At 59.6% G+C, this 22,920-nt stretch overlaps 1 protein-coding gene across 1 annotated transcript in view; it reads left to right on the forward strand.

Moving 5' to 3' along the window:
- The window catches only part of LOC117643795 (tapasin-related protein-like), a 66,690-nt gene extending 44,374 nt beyond the window's left edge, over nucleotides 1–22,316 (forward strand). Inside the window, exons 4-5 of the mRNA XM_034382892.1 lie at nucleotides 3,610–3,746; nucleotides 20,971–22,316. Coding sequence (XP_034238783.1) covers nucleotides 3,610–3,746; nucleotides 20,971–21,092 — 259 coding nt within the window. The 3' untranslated portion in view covers nucleotides 21,093–22,316. The remainder of the gene's footprint in view (nucleotides 1–3,609; nucleotides 3,747–20,970) is intronic.
- The last annotated feature ends 604 nt before the right edge of the window (nucleotides 22,317–22,920 follow it).

Below are 22,920 nucleotides of genomic sequence, written 5' to 3' on the forward strand. Positions count from 1 at the left end.
CTCCATCCCCCCGGCACTTAGTTTGCTTGTCGAGCCGGCGGCCCTGGCGGCCCTGCAGTGCCGTGGCGCTCCAGCACTCAGGTGGAGCAGCGCCTCAAATCAGACCTACACTGCTAATCCAAGTGTGGACGAGGGTGTTGCGACGTGCGCGGAATGTATTTTTTGTTGAATCGCATTATAGATGTCGTATCGTTGACGCCCTCGGTGCATTTATCTAAAGGTCTCCGAGCTCGAGTCTTTACATAGGTTTGTCGGAAAGTCCAGAGGAAAACGTCATCCGGGCACTGGTGAGCAGTGTAGGAAAGGGAGAGAGAGAGAGAGAGAGAGAGAGAGAGAGAGAGAGAGAGAGAGAGAGAGAGAGAGAGAGAGAGAGAGAGAGAGAGAGAGATGGAACAACACACGGGGCGCTCCTGGGCGACTGCTTGCCTCTCGTCATCAGCATGTCCCGACCCTCACTCCTCATTTTTCCAGATGCTGCCCCCATTCAGGTCGCGTCTGCATGCCCGGGCCGGGCGGGCTGGGCTGCCCAGGTCAAATAAGGGCTGCCACTCGAGGGATCAAAAGGCCGACCAGTGTTACGGTGTGGTTTCGCCGCGCGGTCGCCCGGACGAACTCCCCGCCATGGAAATAATGAGATTACACAGTGTGCTCGCGGGAAAACGAGGAGGGAGACGGGCAGGTAGGCCGTACCGCCCTGGCCGCGGGGCCGCGGGCCCAACGCAGAGGCGACTTCGGACTGGCGAATAAATATGGAGTGCTCCGTCAACATTGGCTGGAAGGAAGCCTCATATTTGACGGCGTTTTGTCGATTTTTCTGCGACTTTTGCCGGCGGCGAAGTCACGCCGAAGTCACCTCAGCTCGGGCGCACGCAACGGGCTTTAACCTCAAAGGCCTTTCAGAGGAAAGAGAGAAGGTTGCCAGCCCGCTGGAGCTCGTCGGGTACACTGGTGAGGTCTGAGGCCAAGTGATTTTCATAAAGCAACGTTGGCTCTTCTCCTGTTTGAATTATTTTGCGACTGTCCCACAAAGGCAGGAAGAGGGAAATTGGGGGAACGCGTGTGAGTGTCGCTTTTTTTTGTGGTGAAATGCCGTTACGGTCACCGACACCTTTCTGCCACGGCCAATCGCGTTAAGCCTAAGAGCACCTTTGTGCGATGTTAGCCCCAGCGTCACCTCGTGAAATTGACTTCTTTTTCTTTTAGGATGCGACATCGTCCTCAAAAGCATGTGCCGGGAAAAAGAAACACGGGAAAGAGACAGTACCTGGAAGTCTCAGGCGGCCTGGAAAAATAGCCTGTTTTTCCAGGGGGCGATCCTGGGGATCCCGGGTACTGCTTCCCTATACTACACGGCACTGGTGATCAAAGATGAAAATCCCACAGTGTCTCATTCGTATTCTGCTTTGGTTAATTCGTGTTTCTTTCTTGTTTTTTGTTTTTTCTGTCCGCAAAATAAGACCCCCGCCTTGTTTTTTGTCGCGTGTAACTGGGCACCTCTCTTGATGGAGTGGCCGAGGTCCGACCCGGCGGCCGAGGTCCGGGAGTCGCGGCGGGGCGCGGCGGCGCGAGGCAAGCCGCGTGGCGCCGCACGGCGTGCCCCCGGTGGTGGCGCGCTGGCATGTAGGCCATGTTTGCTGCCCTTTTACATTTTTCACGGGACGTGATGTGTTTTTTAGGCGGAGCGTGACGTGAGGCCGGCCCACGTACGTCGGCTGAATCTGAGAAGGCATCCCATCCCGAACCCTGTTAATGACGACGGAACAAACGCAAAAAACGTAATTAATTTTTCCGGTCGGAGGATATTAACCCCCACGCCGCCGCCGGCAGGTAGTACGTCGGGTTCGAAGCTCGATGGACGAAACAGTGACGTCATTTCGGCGGCATTATTAGGGCGCTCAATTTACGGCACTCGGTCGAGTGGTTTTAGTGCGGCCGGCCGGCGGGGCGGCAGCGTGGCAGCGCGCGCTTCGTGTCATATCTTCCACGCAATTTCGCTGCGGGGAAAGTCAGGCTGTGTGCCGCACACTGTAGCGGGGCTAAGCCCTATGAAGCCATAGCTCTCGACACGGAGAAGGTCTCGGGGCGGCGGCGACGCGCAGCAAGCAGAGTCGCTACGTCTCTCTCGCACTCATGCGGCGTCCCGCATAGGTGCGAGAGAGACAGAGCGACGACTCTCGGATTGAGTCGCTTGCAGGCCGGGCACTACTTTGTGGCGCTTTGACGCGACGAACAGCGTCACGGCAAGGGACGTAATCATGTTGTTGCTGAGGTTGTTGTTGTTGTTGTTGTTGTTGTTGTTGTTGTTGGGCCGGCGATGCGCGCGCTCCGCCATCGTTACGACAACCTGACGCTCCGATAATAAAATTAACGGGGACGTTGTTATGGCCAACGCCGCATTTCCCACGCTCTCGTGAAATTGGAAGGCGTCACACACGCGTGGCAGTCACGATCAAACCGCGTTAACGGTTCCATTCGTCGCCGCGTGTTGCCCTTGGTTACTCTCGGTTGCCCTTGGTTGCCCTTGGTTACTCTCGGTTGCCCTTGGTGGCTTCTTGAGGACGTCTATCCGGAGAGGATTGAGTACCAGCGCTGGCAGAGCGGATACCATGGCCCTCCGGTAGCTCAGTGGTTAAGAGCATGTTGTGGGAAGCGGCAGGTCCCGGGTTCGGGACTGGTAGTATGTACAATTTTTTCGGTGACCAATTGCTTGGGGAGGTATATCCAGAGAAGATTGAGTACCAGCGCGGGCAGAGTGGGTGCCATGGCGTCCCGGTGGCTCAGTGGTTAAGAGCGTGATGTGGGAAGCAGCAGGTCCCGGGTTCGGGACCGGTAGTATACGCAATTTTTTCGGCGACCAATTGCTTGCGGAGGTATATCCAGAGAAGATTGAGTACCAGCGCAGGCAGGGCGGGTGCCATGGCGTCCCGGTGGCTCAGTGGTTAAGAGCGTGATGTGGGAAGCAGCAGGTCCCGGGTTCGAGACCGCTCAAAGTACCATTTTTTCGGGACCAGATTTCTCGACCGGCAGCTCAAGAGGAGTTGCGACATCGCCGCGGACAAGCTGGTTCGGTGGCTGAGCGGTCAGGGTAGAGGAGTTGACTAGACTCGGCACTCGGGGTCGCGGGTTCAAATACCCAATGTGACCCCTCTGAGGTAAGGCCTCTGAATCTGGACTCTCACTGTACCACAGAAACCGCGCGCACTTCGGGTGGGCCAGCCTAATACGAACCCACTAATCTGTCGAATTGCGCGGCAGGGAGCGTCGGATGAAGGCCCGGTTCCCATAAGAACACCGAAGCTGATCGGCGGGTCTCCTTGAGACTTTCGTATTGCCACTTTTTGCCGCCGATTTTTTCCATGAAACGCACTGCGGGAATGGCGCATCATTGCCCAGCGGTACTTGTTCAGTGTGCAAGCTACCAGGTGCGAACTGGTCTTACTTCGGCGAGACTCGTTTCGCAAAAAAATCTTTTTGTCTGGGGTACTCTAGGTTGACCTTGTTTACTCTTGCTTATGCCCTCGGTTACACTTGGATGCCTTTGATTACTCTCAGTTGTCCTTGGTTACTTTTGGTTGCCCCTGGTTAACTCTTGGTTGGTGTTTGTTGCAGCGTCAAGTCGGAGCTGCGCGAGGACGGCGCCGAGTCGGTGCTGAACGTGGCGCGGGTGGACAAGGCGGACGCCGGCAACTACACGTGCTCCATCTCGCCCACCCACCGCACCACCGTGCTGGTGCACATCCTGGACGGTGAGTGCATGCAGGACCGTACACGGCCAAAAAAAAAAACGTATACGCCAAAAACAAGACGGACAAGCGTAGGCCGGACAAAAAACTTAGGGGAAAAGGATTCCTCGTTCGCAGAGCAAGTCATTGGTGGGGTCATACGCTGGGTTCGAGTCCTGTTTAGCGACTCTGGAGCTGAAAACGCCTGCGGCGGTCTTCTAGCCCACTGAGCCTTGCAGTGGGGAAGCGCGGCGAAGCGCGGTGTGTACACAGCTTATTAGCGCTTCAGTCCTTTCCACGTCCGGGATGGACGGACAGGCAGACGGACGGACAGGCAGACGGACGGGCAGGCAGACGGACGGACAGAAAGACGGCGTCCTCAAGGGCGGCCCTGCCGGGCCCTGCGGCCGCCGTAGGGCTCGTCAGCGCCGAGTCACGCCCTTGTAGTGGCCCTCCGGCCCTTCCCGCCAAAATGTATTCACTTTACTTCCCTTCGGAGGGGCCGTGCCGGCCGTGCCGCGGCGTGGCGTGCCTCCGGGATGAGGGCGTGCTCGGCGGGGGCGCCCTCTTCGGCCCACAACACCGCAGTTGATTATGGACTCGGAGAAATGTATTCAAGAGATAAAAAAAAGAGTCGGCGATGATCCCGTTTCGGGCGCGCATCGGGGATTCTCTCTCGTGACGCGTTACTTAGTGTGCTCCGACTGTGAGACGGAGAGCGTGTGTGAGTGTGATCAGGGAGGAGCGAGGGGCGCTACGCGGGGCCCTTGGGGTGCATTGATGCGTTTTGGAGCCGCCGATATGAATACAAAGGGCCGATTCAGGCGGTGAGCTGGAGCGTGCTAAAACGGGCCGGCTCAATCCGGAGATGAAATCAGGGGGCTGGTGCCGCACTGCCGCGCTGCACGGTGCGCTCCGAGGCTGGTACAGGCTGGGAAGGTCCAAGTCGGTGAGAGTCAGACACCGAGAAAGTGGCGCGGCTTCAGGCTCGACCCTCGCGCAGCCTACGGTGGGCCAGAAGACCGGTAGAGGCGGCCAAATCTCTAGACGCGTTTTGAGCTCCAGAGCCGCTAAACATGACTCAAACCGAGCGTGTGACCCCACCAATCGAATCCTCGTTCGGAGAGTAATCCAGTGGTGGGGTCACACGTTCGGTTCGAGTCCCATTTAGTGACTCCGGAGCTCAAAACGCGTCTAGGATATTGGCCGCCTCCACCGGTCTTCTGGCCCACTGTGCAGCCCCCGTGCACTGTTAGGGCCGACCCGCCTCTCCGATTCTCCTGGAGCCGGCTGGAGCCTCCTCCACTGCTTGGCTGCACTGGAGCGAGGCTGCGTCTGGAGGCAGGGGCGAGGAAGGAGTGAAGGAATATTATGTTGTTTCAGCGAATAACGCGTGCGCCGTTCGTATGCGTACATAAAATGTGCTCTATGCGGGTGTGTGTGTGTGTGTGTGTGTGTGTGTGTGTTTGTACGTGAGTGTGTGAGTGTGTGTGCACGCGCGCTTGCGAGACGAACAGCCCCTCCTCCAGACTGCACGGGGAATAGGATTGTTGTCTGAGGCAGCCGCGGAGCCAGGGCCAAGGGGGCCTTGGCGGAGGCTGGCGCAGGGGGCGCAGGGCGCTGCAGGGTCGGGGAGGGCATGTTTTTGGAAGGGTGTGCTAGCAGGGCGGTGCGATGCGGTCCCGACGAACACACTCACGCTCGAGCAGATGAGAGAGACCGTCCGAGAAACGAAGGCGTCGGCCACAAGGAGGCACTCGCTGGGCCTCCCCAGGTCTACGCACTGTGAAAATTTTGACAGTGGCGTTGCCAAACTCGCGCGCTGTCATTTTTCATCCCTGACATCCATATTAGTAATGCGGGCGCGCTTACCGCCCGGTAGTTTAATTTGTATGTGGGAGGCGCGCTAGGCCGCGCTAGGCCAGCCACACTCCTCACACAGCGAGACCGTGTTGCTGGTCTGGGAGTCCCAAGTCCCCGAGGTTGGCCGCGTTATGCATCCTGCCTAGGAGAACGCATAAATCTGTATGCCGCGGGGCAGGCATGCACGGTAAACCGAATGCCTCGAAAACCGGGAGAGCGCCCCGGTTTTGGGTGCGCTGTCTTTTTCTATCTTGTGGAGAGGGAGTGAGACAGCGCATCCAAAACCGGGGCGCTCTCCCGGTTTTCGAGGCATTCGGTTTACCGTGTGGGGCAGGTGAGGGAAGGGGAGGGGCAAAACTACCGCGCACCACATCGCGAGGCTGACCAAACCGACCGACAAAAAAGGAAAGCCATAACTTCTGCTCTCTCTCTCCCTCCTATCCTCTTTCTCCCTCCACCCGGCGTGCCGGGGCAGCGAGGGTCCGGTCAGGGGCGGACCTATGATAATTAATTTCCAGCCGGTTTCCAATTACTTCCGGGAGTGGAGCGTGTGCCGCACCTCCTCCATCGTCCAGTACTTCGGCGCGGCCTGCCGGGCCTCCGGGAGCGCAGCGCGCCGCGGCGGCCTGAACTACGACGGCCTGGGCGGGCGTGGCGGGCGTGGCGGGCCGCCTCCTGACTCAGGGCTGTCTTCGACTTGGCGGCGAGTTAAATGTTTAAATACCCACCGGATTAATTAAATAACTTGCGCCATTTTCCGCGCCCCGTAATGCTGAAAACGGGGATGCAGCGCGAGTATCCGTAGTTGGGCTACTCGCTGCTGCCACGTTTCCTCTTGCTTTTCTTTTTTACCTCGTGCTATTTTACTCCCTCTCTCTCCCGGATGTTTCGCAGAGTTTGGCTCGGGAAAGGTGCACGTTCGGGACTGGCCGAGCGCACGGCGATGTACCCCGCACAATTAACCTTCGTGAAGTTGCGGAAATAGGCGAGCGGTTGCCGCGGGGTTCCGAAATTCTGTCGATTTTCTTTGCACTGCTGTGTTTGCCTGTACGGGGCTGCGTGAACCGTCTAGGGTTTTGACCGCCTCCACCGGTCTTCCGGCCCACTGTGGGTTAGTGACGTGGCTGAGGACCGTGTGCGCTCCGTGAATCACCTAATGGAGCCAATCAAGAGACAGGGGGCCTTGGGGCGTTACAGGACACGCCACAAATCTAGAGCGGACTCGAGACTAACCCCGTCGGGGGAACCCAGACAGGGCGAATCGGACTGCACACTGTGCAGCGCAGGGAAGAACACCCCTCCTGGCGGAGCGTCGCGGAGCGTGCAGTGTGCACTGCGGAAGAAAGAGACCTGGAGCGCGGCACACTGCAGCAAAATGTTGCGTCTCTCCAGCAGACTGAGAGTCGTTTTCATCGCTCTGTCTCTCTCGCACTCATGGGGCGTCCCGTGTGGGTGCGAGAGAGACAGAGCGACGAAAACGACTGGTGCGATGGTGCTCGCCTTTCATTAGCCGATCGCCCCCTACAGTGTTGCGTGCCAGTTTCCGCCCTGTTTTATCAGATTACCTCCAGGGCCTCCACCGCGGCCTCCCCTCAGGCGGGCCAGCCGGGCACTGACAAAAAAAAATCTCATTACCCTGAATTTCTCCGATTACTGATTACTGAGCGATCTGAGCCGAAAGACTCTGTCGCAAACTTGAGAGGGGTACTTGGCAATGGAACATTCGGCTCCGATAGAAAAATCACGCGCACAGTGTGGGTTTGGATAATTTCGCGAAGCGCTTTGTTTCGGCGCGTTGCGTGCGGGCCGCGGGCACGCTGTCGATTTCCTTGCAGTGGGGCGGTGTTTATTTAGGATTCGTTGGGGGCCACGACACGGCGCCTGGTTATTCGCTGTGACAAGTCCGTGGCAACAAAAGGACAAGCCGGACAAAGGCGGCGGCAAGGTGCTCGGCCCTAGACTTGGCTCTGGGTCCGCGTCGGGATGGAGGAGGCGGTGCGATCATGCTCGAGGCCCAAGGTAGGTCGCACAATAGGATTTACGGGCGCCGGGAAGCCGCTCCCGTCTCTCTCGCACCCGTTGCGGCACGCCCCACGAGTGCGAGAGAGACAGCGCGACGAAGGCACCGCCCTAAGCGGCGCCTGGCAGCCGGCAGCCTCCAGGTCGGAGAAGGAAATTAGACTTGTCCCCGTCGTGCCGTCGTCCGCGAAGAGAGAGGGGAGGGGGCGGTTACAGTTCTGACAGCAGCCGGCTAACCCGTTCCCTCCTTTGTACAGCGTTAGCGACGGCCGGGACAAATTCCGGCAGCAGTTTTCACAGCTCCGCTCCGCGCTGCTCCGCGCCCCTCGCGTCGTCCGACACCACGCCCTCCTCGTGCTGCTGCGCGACCCGCACCGCAGGGGTCCCGCGGGAGCGGTACCGGGCGGGGAGTATTCCATTGCCCGGGCCACGCCGGCCGCGGGGCGGGGCGGGCGGTGCCGCTGAGTTTGGCCTGGGACCGGCCTGGCCCGGGACTCTCTGGAGCGCGCGGGGCGACGCGCTGGCCACATCAAGGGGCTAGGCTAAGAGCGGCCACCACGCGCGATCGAAGACACTGGGAGGATACAGTACTCCCGCAGCTACCCGCCACTGTGTGTGTGTGTGTGTGTGTGTGTGTGTGTGAGTGCGCTCTGGGTGAGCAGTGCATTACAAGAGACCCTGACCACTTTGCGGTAGTTGAAACCAACCGCAACGAATCCAAAAGCAGTGGTATACTCGTTTCGTATTCCAAGTCGACTTGACCTTTCTGATTTTTTTTTGTTTGCGGAAAAGCGGTGCTTCCTCTCGTGCGGAATCGGGCAAATCTTCCACCCCCGGTGAGAGTGGGCTGGGCGGACTCGTCTGGACTTGCTAGTGCAGCAGACTGATTCCGGGAGTCGTCGTTTTCGTCGCGCTGTCTCTCCCGCACCGACACGGCGCGCACCGTGAGTGCGAGAGAGACAGCGACAAAAAGGACGACTCTCGGAATGAGTCTGCTGGAGCAGCCCTCCAGTCCCGCTCGTTTGCGGCACCCTCCGCAATTGCTCTCCCCACATTCGTTTGTGTCGGCTCGGCTCGGCTCGGCTCGGCCGGCGTCTGCCGAAGGGTTCCATGACGTCCATGACGTCCATGACATGCCGGCCGCGTGGCGGCACGACGTCGTGGGGCTCTGGAAAAGACTCCGGGGAAATCGCCCCCGCCGAGACCAAGGCCGTGCTACCCTGCCTGGCCCTGGCGGTGCGAGCTCGGGGGCAGCTGCGGCCTCCAAGTCGTGTGCGGCCCGGAGGTCCTGGTGGTCTTGTAGGCCCTGGAGGTCCTGGAGGCCCTGGGGGTCCGGCAGGCGGGCCGACCACAGCACGACCCTCCGGAGGGCGGCTGCTGCACCCGCTGGGAAATTACGAGGTGCGGAGCCGCCGCCGCCTCGGCCGCTCAGTCTGCTCAGTGTTCGAGCACGCCGCCGCCGCGCCAGCCGGGCAGCAATGATGAAGCTTTCATTTGATTCCAAGCCCAGGCCGGGGCACTGCTCTAAGTGCTCCAAGTGCTCGCAGTGCACAGTGGGCCAGAAGACCGGTCGAGGCGGCCAAAACTCTAGACGCCGTTTGAGCCCCAGAGTCGCTAATGAGACTCAAAGTTGACGTGTGACCCCACCAATGGATTCCTCGTTCGGAGAGCAATCCGTAGGTGGGGTTACATGATCGGTTCGAGTCCTGTTAAGCGACTCTGGAGCTCAAAACGCGTCTAGAGTTTTGGCCGCCTGCGCCGGTCTTCTGGCCCACTGTGCGCGGCCGCGTCGGCCTCGGCCGGCCCCCTTTGTGCTGACGCCCCGGGACAGGGACCCCCATCGCGACGTCTACCGACCGACCGTCGCATTGTGGTGCACGAGTACACTCAGAGAGGATCTCTTGCAGCCCGGGCGGCCGTCGACGGAGTCAGTGTGGTTGGCGGAGCGGGGCGAGAGAGTCCAGTGCACTGTGGCATTGAAGACTGGTTCTCTCGGGGTTTGATTTAAGCGTCTCTGCGATCGAGAAACGCGCTTCATTCGAGTCCTGCGGATGGCCTGCAGTGACCAAAACGTGTGCCGGGCCGGTCCTTTGTCGGTCGTTTTCCCCTCCGTTTCCGAATCGTGCGACGTCGCTCTGTCTCTCTCGCGCCCTTACGGAACGGCCCGCGGGTGCGAGAGAGACAGAGCGCCGTTCGGAGTCGGCCGGATCGGCAACAACAAACACGCGAACCGCAATCCGCGCGCAATTTGGCTTCGGCGCCGCTGGGCGCTGATTGGTTAGGTTCGCTTTTGCCGCGCCTGGGCTTCGCTTTGGCTTCGCTTTGGCTTCGCTTTGGCGACCTATTCTCATCTTTATTCAGGCCGACACACTGCTAGTGCACACTAGCTGGCGCCAAATTAGCGGGGCTCGCTAAACGCGGAGATGAATTGCAGATGAGCGGGAGGCCGGGCCGCGCGGGCCACACACCTGGCTGCCGGATGGATGGGCCTCGTTCGCGGACGATTGCCGTGAAGCACTCACTCGGGAGCACGATGAAGAGAAAAAAATTTTCTAGATTGTGGCCGGAAAATTGGAACCCCTATCTTTTGTTTTTATTAACATTTTCTTCCCCTTTGTACTTTCAAAACGCAGCAGGCTTTCTATTTTGTCAATTTAATTTTTTACGCAAATGTTTAAAGATGTTTTTCGTTGGAAACAGTTTTTTTTATGGCTTTGCTGCGAACGATTTTACGACGCTCAGGTGCTTATTACGGTCCACATGGATGGCAGCCCTTTTTTTCTCCCCTCACTTTTCGACACTTTTTCCCGAATCGATCGGGAAGAGGGCATTGATTGTTTTAGGCGGCCCGCGCGGGGGAAGCGTTGGAAGTTGTGAAAGGGATGCCGCCCCGCAGACCGATTCCGAGAGTCGCATTCGTCGCTCCGTCTCTTTCACACTCGTAGGGCCTCCCGTATGGGTGCGAGAGAGACAGAGCGACGAAAACGGCTCTCAGTCCGCAGCGAGTGCGGTTCGCCGTGACGGAAGGGTTGAGTGCGGTGAGAGCGAGCCAGCCAATGAGGAAGCGAGAATTGCTTATTTGCTTGTGCCGTGGCGGTAGCAGCAGCCTCAGCCATCGGCCCGCTAAGTTTTAAAAGCAAAGTTGCGGTGGCTCCAGACGGGCCGGGAGGGCCGAGGCAGGCCAGGCCGCCGTGGGATGCCCGGGGCCCGGCCGTCGGAAGGAGTGACCCTGGCCAGGGCACGCCAGGGCAGGTCGGACGTCGACCTCGCCCGCCCCGCCCCGCCCCGCCCCGCCAGGTCGCGCCACCAGATTAACAACAGGGGTTTGAATTTTGGCGCGCGGCGCGCTGCCCGGGGGCGGGCTAACCTAACCGGGAAACACGACAGTGCTACCACTTTGCGCGACTGTACGGATCGCGGCCTTCGTCCCCATCGGCGCCGAGGGACGGGCCTTGTGGAGGCTTTGTTTCGCCGGGCCGACTTTCCGGCCCGGCCCTGTGGGGCCCACAGTGTGGGGGCCACGCCGCGCCGGGCCACGCGCCGCGCGGGCTATGCTAACAGTACGGAGCGCGATGCGCCAGCGAGCGGGGTGGGGGCGGCGGGGGCGGCAACGGGTTGGCGGGGACGGCGGCGTCGATCCTATCGAAAGGGAAGGGCCCTCCGGGGAGGCGGCGCCACTGCAGTTGCTTTTTCACTCCGCGCTGCCACACTGCCACACTGTCGGACTGCAAGCTCGCTGGCGGCGCGGCGACCGGCTACTCAGGGAGGCTGCCGCGGCCGAGCTAGCGCAGCGAGCGCAGCTAGGGCGGTCCGGCCCGTCGGCCGTGGCCCCGCGCCTGACGAGGGTGCCGCGGGGCGGGGCGGGGCGGGGCGGGGCGGGGCGGGGCGGGGCGCACTGGAGCCGGGCTGTCTCCGGTTTATGGTGCGGAAGGGAGTCGTCCCGCACGCCAACTTGGTCGAGTCCTCGGTCGCGGCCTCAATGCGACAGACTGTTTGCAATGCTGGTGATCGGGTCACAGCGGTACTCGTTTGGAGTGCAGTTCGTCTTTGTCAGGCGGACAGACAGACAGACAGACGGGCGGGCGGGCGAGCGGACGGAAAGGCCCAAACACCGAAACAGGAAGCGGGCTGACGAGGGGCGGCCGGCGGCTGCAGCGCGAGGACGTCGAGGACGTCGTCAATCACCACGATAAGAAAATGAAGCGTGTTCCGGTCGCGCTGGCTGTGGGGACGGCCGGGAAGGTGGCTGGGACTGCAGCCGCCGTCTGTCTGTTGCCTCGCCCGGGGCCGGGGCTGGGGCCGGGGCCGGGGCTGGGGCCGGGGCCAGGGCCAGGGCTGCCCAGGGCGGAACCTTGGTGGGGCCGGGTCCAGATGAAGATGGGTAGATGAGATACGTTAAGCGTCGGCCCAGCCCGGCTCGCCACGGCCCGGCGCGCCCAAACTCCACCACAAGGGCGGCGGAGCATTGCGCGCGCTGCACAGTGGGCCAGAAGACCGGTGGAGGCGGCCAAAACTCTAGACGCGTTTCGAGGTCCAGATTCGCTAAATGGGACTCGAACCAAGCGTGTGACCCCACTAATGGATTCCTCGTTCGGAGAGCAATCCATTGGTGGGGTCACACGTTCGGTTCGAGTCCCATTTAGCGACTCTGGAGCTCGAAAAGCGTCCGGGATTTTGACCGGCTCCACCCGGTGTGCGCTGTGCGCCGCAGTTCAGGGCCGCGTTCGGGTCGGCGTCTCGCGGGACACCCCTCGGACGCGCACGGTACGCAGCACCCAGCGCGCCATTCGCGGCCTTTATGACTCCTTTCGAGAGGCGGCAAGTTTAAGTGGTGTCTGTTGATTTACGAATGAAGGGCCTCCCGCCAGGCCTGCAAGACCTGCAGGGCCTCCAGGGCCTCCAGGGCCTCCAGGCCGCGGCCGTGACGCCGGCTTTGGCGGTGCTGTCGTCACTGGAATTCTCCGTTCCTCTGCACCCCCGCCGCGGGCTGCTGCAGGGCCCGCCAGGGCAGGCAGGTGTCGCCTGGAAAAAGAATTATGAGGCGTGTATTTCCTCCAGGCCTCGCCGGCCCGGCGTGTCTCTCCCCGACGTGGCTTCGCCCGCCGCCTGCCTCGCCGCCGTGAAAAGGCGGAGGGGGAAAATGTGAAAAAGAGTAGTGCAGGGAACGAGGCAGAACGGAAGACCTTGAATACGGCCCCGTCCCGCCCCGCCTCGCCCCGCCCCGCCCCGCCCCGCCCCGCCCCGCCTCACCCCACTACCCCGCCCCTCGACGTGGACGCGAAAGCCGGCAATCAGGCGACACCCAGAGCGGCGGAGCGCGCCCCCTCCGATTGCTGAAATCCACGCGCCCGCTCACGGACTCTCACACAGATGCCGTGAGACGCCCCTCTGGTGTGCCGGCGTGGGGCCGCGGCGCGGGGCCGGACTGGAGGGGGTCGGACAACAACAGCGCCGCCACTGGAAGACGAAGTCAGGAGAACGCGGAGAGGGCTGCTCTCAAAGTTGGAAAATACCGATAAAATTCCCACCAATCAAACAACCAAAATTTTCGAAAAGCGTATACAAACACAAACTAAAAGAATGATGTACGATGGCGAATGGCTGACAAGTTCCTGGGCTGGAGGTGTGGCGTTCTGGAGTACACCTTTCCCCCGCACACAGCGCGCCGACGGCTGTTTCGACGCGGTTACCGCTTTTCCTAATGAGTTTGGGTGAATGGCGGTGGCTGAGGTGCCCGAGGTGCGTCTCCCTGGTGCGTCGTCTGATTCCGAGCAGTGCTCCTTTGTCGCTCTGTCTCTCGCGGCGCGCATTCGAGGGTCGTCCCGTCGGGGGCCGCGAGAGAGACAGAGCGGCGAAAGCACTGTCCGGAATGAGCCCGATGCAGGAGAGTCTGTCTCTCTCGCACCTTTTCTTGCCGTGTAGGCGAGGACACGGCACCGTCGCCGTACCGCGGGCGTGGATGACGCCGCCACACGCGGCTCTGCTCTGCTCGGCTCGGCTCGGCTCCCACTCGAATTAATGCCGAGCGATATAATTGCTATTATCGCGCGAGAATGAGCTATCGATTTCACTGGCCCGGGGCCGCAGACTCATTCAGAAGGGGCGTCGTTTCCGTCGCCCTGTCCCCGCCGCACTCGCGGGGCTTCCCGTAGGGGTGCGAGGGAGACGGATCTTCGGCAGAGCTGGGCTGAGCCGGAGGCAGCCGACGTGGCGTGGCGCGGCCTGCGCGAGGGACGCCATTTTAGTTGGCTGTGTTGCGATGCCGCCACCTTGCCGACAACGCCGTCGCCATTGAAACACGCCACAGCGTGCCGTGCCACGCCGTGCCGCGCCGTGCCGCGGGATTTGGGATTTCAGGGGATGGCCGAACAGACGCCGGGCACCCCGTGCTGCGCCGTGCCGTGCCGCGCCTCGCCGTTTGCCGTTCGTGCCGTTGTGGTGGCGAACAATCTGAGGCAAAGGCCCGGGTCCCACAGTGTGGGTCCCACACCAGCAGCCCCACCGGCCCCAGCGGCCCCAGCAGCGCGGCGACACGGCGGCGGCGACAGGGGAGCGTTGTTCGGCTTTAACAAAGTGTACCGGACCGCAAGCGGCAGCGCAGGGGCGGGGAGGCGCTCGGGTCTCGAATCAAAATTAGCCTTAAGAGGCGCCTCGGTCCGCGGCGGCCGCCTGCGAGGTAGGCAACCAGTGCACTTGCCGACGCGCGCGTCGTGCGTGTTGCCTACCCGCTCGTCCGCGGGCGCTAGGCCGAGGAGGCGGCCAAAACTCGAGACGCGTTTTGAGCTCCAGAGTCGCTAAAAACAGGACTCGAACCGGACGTGTGACCCCACCAATGGATTGCTCTCCGAACGAGGAATCCATTGATGGGGTCACACGCGCGGTCCGAGTCGAGTCCCATTCAGCGAGTCTGGAGCTCAAAACGCGTCCGGGGTTTTGGGCCCACTGTGCCGCCCCGTTCCTTTCCGTTGCCAGTGACACAGAGAGGCCTCGGCTCCAGATGCCACCGTGGCACTGGAAGCTGGAAGCTCTGGCCGCCTTCAGGCAGCCTTCAGGCTCCAGGCGGCGGTGGCGGCTGACTTTGCGATTCCGGGCAGGTCCCCGCGCGGGCCGCGCTCCCCGCGCACGGCGTGCTAGCTAGCCGGAAGTAAGGGGAGCGGCGCGGCGCGGCGCGGCGCTGCGCCAACCAGTCCGTCAGCGACCGGCAGGCTGGCTTCGAGAGCCGCTTTCGTCCTGCCTCTCTCGCACTCATAAGGCGTCCCGTAGGTGCGAGAGAGACAGAGCGACGAGAAGGGCTTTCTGAATCAGCCCAGGCTGCGTCGCGCCGATTCGCTGCGCCCCGTGCATCGCAATGTCTGCCTTATTTGCATTTCGGAATGACTGGCTGCGCAGGCCGTGCAGTTTAGCGCTCAAAAGGAGGACAGACTTTGTGCCTCGGCTGCGCCAGGGCTGCGCCTCCACAGCGTGCGCCTCCACAGCGTGCGCCATCGAGGTGGGCGAGTTGGCCGGGAATAGTTGAGGAATCCCCGGCCTGATTGTTTTGTCCCGGTAAAGCCTCGCTGCCTGCCTGCAGACTGATCCCGAGAGTCCCCGCCCTGTCTCTGTCGCGTCCCTACGGGATGCCCCTTGAGTGCGAGAGAGACAGAGCGACGAAAACGACTCTCGCGGAACCAGCTCACTGCCCGCCCGCCCGCCTTGTGATGCAGAGCGGGAGGACGCAATGGCCTGGGCGCATTTTGTCAGGCCCTAAAATCCGTAAATGGGACTCGGCCGGCGGATTTTTCGTTGCGAGGGACATCCACTGGTGACGCTGTGCTTGTTCGATCGGAGATCTGAGGACGGTGGCGCAAAGCGCACCCCGACTTGTGTCCGCCATAACCTGACCTGCGCCCTCGGCGCGGAGTGAGTCCGAGGGACCGAGGCCAATGACAAAGCCCCCGCTATTTCGCACTGATTGTCTGGTCTCTTCCATTTCACTGGACGCGACGACTGATCCAGCGGGCCGTCGCCACTGGCATGTCTCCGCAGAAAAAAAGACAGAAAAAGAGAAAAGGAAAGAAAGAGAGAGGGTTCAAACCGTTTGGACTGTACGTCTCTTCCGCTTCTTCAACTTCCATCATTCACTGCAGTTCCAGATTGCATACCAATCCGTCGTCGTCAAATCCTTATTCCGCTTGCGTCGGTCCCGCTATCTCTGGTTCCATTCCCGGCCAGGCCAGGCCAGCCCGCCCCCTTCCCAGCAATCCCTGCCCTCGCCGCTTTTGCGTCTGTCAGGGCATGCAATGCATAACTAAGACCCACGACGAATGGACTCGCTTAGCTGCTTAAACTGCGCTCCTCTTTGAATTAAACGCCTCAGCCCCACCCCCTTCCCGGGCCGGCACAGCCCGTCCCGATCCCTCCTTGCAGACCTGCCATGTCCTGGGCGAGCCCTGGACGTGTCTTGGAGTGTCCTGGACTGTCCTGGCCGTGTCCCATAAACGCTTGACGTGTGCTGAACGGTCCTTGACGTGCCCTGGACGTGTCCTGAACGTGTGCTAAACGTGCCCTGCACGTGTCTGGAGTGTCCTGAACATGTCCTGAGTGTCCTGCACGTGTCCTTGGCGTGCCCTGGACGTGTCCCGCCTTGCCGCCGTTCGTGGGAAACGACGCGAGCCCGGGCCCTGCACAGCAGCCCACTCACCCAGACAAACAAATAAAACGGGGCCTTGAGATTCAAGGGGGCCACTGAATCCATAAGCTGCGAATGCCCTTCTTGAAGGGCACCTCATTGAGTGGCGAGGCAAAAAAAAAGCAGCCAACAACAAATTATTTAGGACGGCAACGTGTTGCTGTGCAGTGGCGTGCCGCGTCGCAGGATGACGCCAAAGCGGTTGCGGATATCGCCAACTTCGAAGCCGCCCCGCATAGCCCCCAGCACACTGGAAGCACGTAGCGGGCCGCGCGATTTTTCATTCCTCCCACGCTCTGGCAAGTTTGGTGGTCCTCCACGGCGGCGTCGCGAAGGCAGCGGTGGCCAGGTCCTGCCAGGTCACCGGTAGGCCGATCTTGGCGGAGACGCGACCTGGATCATCCGGTCTGAATTATACGAGGCCTATTTTGGGGGCCGTGTCTGAGTCATGTCCTGCACTGGGATCTGTCGACGTGCGCCTCGCCGCGTGTCGGTTCCCGTCGGGTCCCGTCGGGTCCGCGGCGACGCGTTAACTGTCCCAACTTGTCGGCTGCACTCACGCTAAGACTTCCCTCTCGACTCGAGTGGCGAAATTTGATTTGCGTCAGACACACGCGCCGCCGGGGCAGCCGTCCTTCGGACGCGCAGTAGTTAAAGACACCCCTCTCCTCTCTCTCTCTCTCTCTTTCCCGCTCTCCCTCGCAGTCCCCAAACCTCATTTGCCGGCGGCTTCAGTTATAAGACGAGTCGCCTAATTGGGGGCCGTGCGGTTCCGCTACGAATTGAGTTGACAAGAAGATACGTTTATTTATTTGTCCGTTGCCGTCTGGAGAGAGCAGCGCTGAGTGGCTGTTGAAATGAGTTTGATTTGGTCCCCCCGTCGTCGGGCCCGCGCCGCTCACAGGCCGCCGCCGGTCGCGGGGACCCAGCGCAGCGGCCCGCTCCGCCGAACCTTGCTTCCTCTGTTTCCCCCTCATTTATCATAATCCATTCAATATCATTCCATCCTCTTCCGATCGACCCTCGCCGCGACCTCGCGTCCCCTCGCCTCTCTCTCTCTTCCCCTCTCTCACTCTTCCCTCTCCGCCTTCCATCAATCATGGCACTGGCGATACAATAAGCCGCAGAATCTATTTGTTTCGATCAGGGTATACACGTGGACAGAGAGAGAGAGAGAGAGAGAGAGAGAGAGAGAGACAGACAGACAGAGAGTGAAAGGGGTGGCGGCGGTGACACACGGTCTTTGCCCTCGCCCGCACAAAAGAAAGGGCGGTGCATTTGCGGGTCTCTCTCCCTCTCTGTGCGTGTGTCTGTGTGTGTGTGTGTGTGTGTGTGTGTGTGTGTGTGTGTGTGTGTGTGTGTGTGTGTGTGTGTGCGTTGTCGGCGGGCACCCGCACTGGAGAAAAGACAGTGTTGGCTCTCGTGGATCAACGGGGTGCTGAATAAAACGTGAGAACAGGTGTAGGGCGCGGCCCGGCGGCCTGGGCATTCCCCGCTGCAGGCACTGCAGGGCGGCCCCGCCCCGCCCCCGCGGCCGGGTAAACAGTGTGGCGGTGGGGAGGCTTACGCGGAGAGGGATGGCCCTGGATGGCCCGGCCCTAACCTCTGTCCCGGCCGGGCCGGGCTGGGCTGCGCCGGACTCGCGATAAATTGGTGGCCGAGCCAGCCGCCCGGCCGCCCGGAGGGCCCGGAGCCCCGCCAGGTTGCAGCTGTGACTTACTTATGAGCAGGTGCCGGCGAGTAAGCCGGTCGAGTCGATCTTGAGTTAGTCCCGGTCTTCCCTTTGCCTGGTCCGCCACCCGATACCGCTCCGCAGCGGCAACCTGGTAGCGCCGTGGTTAGAGTGCTGCGTTCCTGACTGGCAGGTCTCGGGTTCGAGACTAGTTCCATGAGCCTATTTTTCGGCAGAGGCAACCGACTTCTTGCCGAGGTTTATTCGGAGAGGATTGAGTACCAGCGCTGGCAGTGCAGGCACCATGATCCTCCGGCAGCTCAGTGGTTAAGAGCACGTTGTGGGAAGCGGCAGGTCCCGGGTTCGGGACCGGTGGTATACACAATTTTTTCGGCGACCAATTGCTTGGGGAGGTATATCCAGAGAAGATTGGGTACCGGCGCTGGCAAGACGGGTGCCATGGCGTCCCGGTGGCTCAGTGGTTAAGAGCATGATGTGGGAAGCGGCAGGTCCCGGGTTCGGGACCGGTAGTATACGCAATTTTTTCGGCGACCAATTGCTTGGGGAGGTATATCCAGAGAAGATTGAGTACCAGCGCAGGCAGAGCGGGTGCCATGGCGTCCCGGTGGCTCAGTGGTTAAGAGCACGATGCGGGAAGCAGCAGGTCCCGGGTTCGAGACCGCTCAAGGTACCATTTTTTCGGGACCAGATTTCTCGAACGGCAGCTCAAGAGGAGTTGCGACATCGCCGCCGATAAGCTGGTTCGGTGGCTGAGCGGTCAGGGTAGAGGAGTTGACTAGACTCGGCACTCGGGGTCGCGGGTTCAAATACCCAATGTGACCCCTCTGAGGTAAGGCCTCTGAATCTGGACTCTCACTGTACCACAGAAACCGCGCGCACTTCGGGTGGGCCAGCCCAATACGAACCCACTAATCTGTCGAATTGCGCGGCAGGGAGCGTCGGATGAAGGCCCGGTTCCCATAAGAACACCGAAGCTGATCGGCGGGTCTCCTTGAGACTTTCGTATTGCCACTTTTTGTGACTCTGGAGCTCAAAACGCGTCCGGGATTTTGACCGCCGCCACCCGGTCTTAGCCCCGCTGCCACACTGTGTAAAGTAGCGCTTCACGGAGTCCGTTCGTTTCAATCGGCCAGACGCAAACAGTGCATGCCGAGGACCGCGCGGCCTGCGTTTCTGCGCGCCGCGTCGCCCGAAATCGGGAAGTCCCAGCTCGTATCGGCCCCGTGGTCATTGCTACGGTTCCCCAATCGGTCGTTCCGAGGGGAGGGGGTGAGGGAGAGAGGGTCACCGCCGGAGGTGAAGCAACTGCACGGAAGAAAGAGGAACGAGGAGGGGAGGGATGTGGCGGCCCGGCGGAGGCCCGGCCCAGGCCTGGCGGTGTGTGCGACTCGCATAACAAACACCTTGAATGGATCCCCGGAATCCCTGTCCCCCAAACTCCGTGCATGTGCAAGCCACTGCGAGGCGGAAGAAGAAAGAAAGAAAGAAAGAAAGAAAGAAAGAAAGAAAGAAAGAAAGAAAGAAAGAAAGAAAGAAAGAAAGAAAGAAAGAAAGAAAGAAAGAAAGAGGCATGAAAGAACTAAAAGGAAAGGAAAGGGAGAACGGTCGGGCCGGAAGGAGAGGGGAAGAGAAATATGACAGGCCTGGCTGGCGTGGCTGGCGCGGCACGCCCAGTAATTCTGGGTCACCCATGCAAGCCACTTTGTGGAGAGGACGCCAGTCCCTTCCCTGGCGGGGCGCCCTTCTTTCTTCCCGCAAAAAAATCTTGACAAGTTAAGCCGAAAGACTCGGACCACGGCCACTGCGGCGGCGGAGGGGGGGGGGGCCGAAGGGAAGGGCGCGCGACGTGCCGCCGTCCGGAAGAAGATTACGCTTTGTAGCCCCGTCTCCAAGATGACACGAGGAATCATTGTTTGCTTCCCAATCGACTTCTGTTGTCCCTGGAGTATTGGCCCTGAGTCGCTGTTGTTTGGTTTTGATTCGTGGCGGGCTTTGTCGCCGCGTCGCCGTGGTTCAAACCGGTTTAAAACAAGTGTCCGTTACGTATTCGAGCCGTTTTTTTTCAATTGTTGTTTTTGTTGGTTACTGGGAATGAAATGGGTTGGGTAGTCAGTTCGGAAAAGTCAGAGCCACGCTTCAATCCGCATCGCTAATGACGTGTTGTCGTTGAATATCAGTGTATAGTTCCGAGGTAGCGCGGCATATTGAAATGCCTGTAGTTGGTTGTGCGTGGTCAGCACTCGCCCCGTGCCCGCACTTGAAATGCCTCTGCTGCCTATGGCCTTTGGCGGTCTTTGGCGGTCTTTGGCGGTCTTTGGCGTCGCGCTGCTGCCCCCTCGCCTCGCCACCGCGGCCGCGCCGAGAGTGGCTCTTGCACACAGTCCGAGGCAATTGAAACTCGGACAAACTTTTGAAACCATCTCCGGAAAGCTTTTCGTCCTGGCCCAAATCTTTTTAATTACATTTTCATTTCGCTGTGCCGGCCGCGCCGCGGCGGCGCGCTGTCTTGGCGGTTTCGGAGCGCGGGGCGGCGGGGCCACTGGTAGGGAGGGCGTTAGCAGGGAAAACTGGCGCGCTGCACGTCAGCGGGCGATTGCGGGCCGAGCTCGCCGGGAAACGGGCGCCGAGTCACTTTTCGGACACGACTGTATCTGCGAGTGTGGTTGTCGGTTCGTCTGATGCGTTTCCTGTCTGCGTCCAGGGAACAGCATGGTCCACAGTGGGCCAGAAGACCGGTGGCGGAGGCCAAAACTCTAGACCCGTTTTGAGCTCCAGAGTCGCGAAACAGGACTCGAACCAAGCGTGTGACCCCACCGATGGATTCCTCGTTCGGAGAGCAATCCATTGGTGGGGTCACACGTTCGGTTCGAGTCGTGTTTAGCGACTCCGGAGCTCAAAACGCGTCCGGGACTTTGACCGCCTCCACCACTCTGTGTCGGAGCCGCGACTGTGTCTGCGACTGCGTTTGTCGGTTTTTGTCTGATGCGCTGTCTGTCTGCTTCCAGGGGAGAGCATGTCGGAGCTGCACGGCGCCGCCCCGCCAGCGCGGCAGCCCCATCTGTTCCTGGTGCTGGCGCTGCTCGCCCTGAGCGCCGCGCTGCAGCCGTACTTCTCCGTGCTGCGTTGAGGGTCCGCCGTCTCCGGCGGCGCCAGCGCGCCAGCGCGCCTGCCTTCCGACGACTGCCCTCGCCTCGTCAACAGACTGCCGACGGAAAATTTACTTGAAGCCTCGCGCTCCTTTGGCCAGCAGCGGCGAGATGTGTGTGTTTTCACTGTATCGGGAATTTGATACCCCGTGGATGAGTTGTCTGTGAGTGACTAAATAATTGTCGGCCTCCAACTGAGCTTGGACCCTGCCCTTGACAGGACAAAAAAAGAGTTCACCTGTTGGAATATTTGTGTTATATCCCTAACGTTGCCTGTTTCGGAACTGTTATATTTTGGGAAGAAAAGTTACGTACCTTGATTTCCAAAATCGGGTGGCTGTCAGAGAAATCGATTTTGTTTTCAAATCGTGGCGTCGACCATTTTCCCACCCCACTCGAAATTGAAAAAAAGGCCGCCATACTATAGTGTAGGTTTGAGGGTCCATAAATTGGAAGTTTATAATTAGGTGAGGTCTGGCTTCTGGACCGATTTGCTTCTCGGTTTTATTGTAACTCGAGCTGAGTGGAGAGGTTTTGTTTCATATTGTAGTGTGGTTGGCAAACATGAAAGACATGTCCAAAAAAGCACTATAATGCACCTATCTCTGGCAAGGTGCGATGGACCTATGTGATGCTGCAAACATTATGAGAATAAAATATTTAATTTACTTAGGAGGCCCCAAGGATCTCTATCCAGTCTCTTTGTGATTCGCGTTAAAATTAACTTACAAGAATAATTTATGAATGACGATTTTGTTCTAACCATAAAGTTGACATTTTTAACAAATGACAAAAATTAATATTTATACATTATGTACATAGGTATCCCGGGTGCAACCTTGTCGTTAAATAATACTGTTTATTTTATTTCATTCGAGTGAATTTGTACGCTAAGGGGAGGCCGGGCGGCTCGTTCAATGTACGGAAATGTTCACACGTTGAGTGAGTCATCGGAAGCCTCTTTATGAACAAGCCAGTCCTTCAAACCGTTGGTTGAATCTCATCTATTCTGAACCTCTACCAGAGGAAACTTTGAGATGTTTAAGGAATTGGTTTTATTTTTGTTTGGATCAATAGAACGCAATGAATAATCGCACACGGGCGAGCAAAGCCCGTGGCAGGATGAGTCATTTTCAAAGTAAAATAGATTTTTATTTCTACACATAATGTCAACAAAAGAAATAAATAAATTTGTTTTAAATAAACATGCTGGTTTCTTAAACTTAATTTTAGCAGTGCGGACAGGCAGTGTCTCTACGCTGAATATCACAGGCGGAAGGTCGCGGAAGGTGGACGGTAGCCGCAGGCAGCGCCAGACTACCCCACATTCACTCGGCACAGAATGGCACCGTCACTGCAGAAGCTGCAACAACCGGAAACAGAACACAATTATCCCTCGCGGGCGCACTGCAAAGCCGGACGCATCATGCCGCGCCCCTCCATGAAGCTTATTTTCAAATAATAATAATAATAGGCTTCCGCGATAACCATATTATTGTCACAAGGCGGCTTTTCAATTATTACTATCAATCATTATCGTTTTAGAAATTGAGACCGGGCCGCCTGCCTGCGATGCAAACGCGGCATCAATAATCTGCAGGCTTTCTCTCTCTCTCTCTCTCTCTCTCGGTCTCTCCCGGTCGTAGGTTAGCCTGCTTGTGGTGCGGGAGTGCGGGGATTGGTCGGGTTGGCCGGCCTGGATCGGGTACAGTCACGCGCGGCGGGGCGGGGCGGGGCTGGTGGGGCGATCGCCGGGCCGGCGCCGCACTGTAGGGCTGGCGGCTGGCGGACCGCCAGCGACGGCAACCT

The sequence above is a fragment of the Thrips palmi genome, unplaced genomic scaffold (assembly GCF_012932325.1).
Source record: "Thrips palmi isolate BJ-2018 unplaced genomic scaffold, TpBJ-2018v1 HiC_scaffold_17, whole genome shotgun sequence".
NCBI classification, from domain to species: Eukaryota; Metazoa; Arthropoda; class Insecta; order Thysanoptera; family Thripidae; genus Thrips; species Thrips palmi.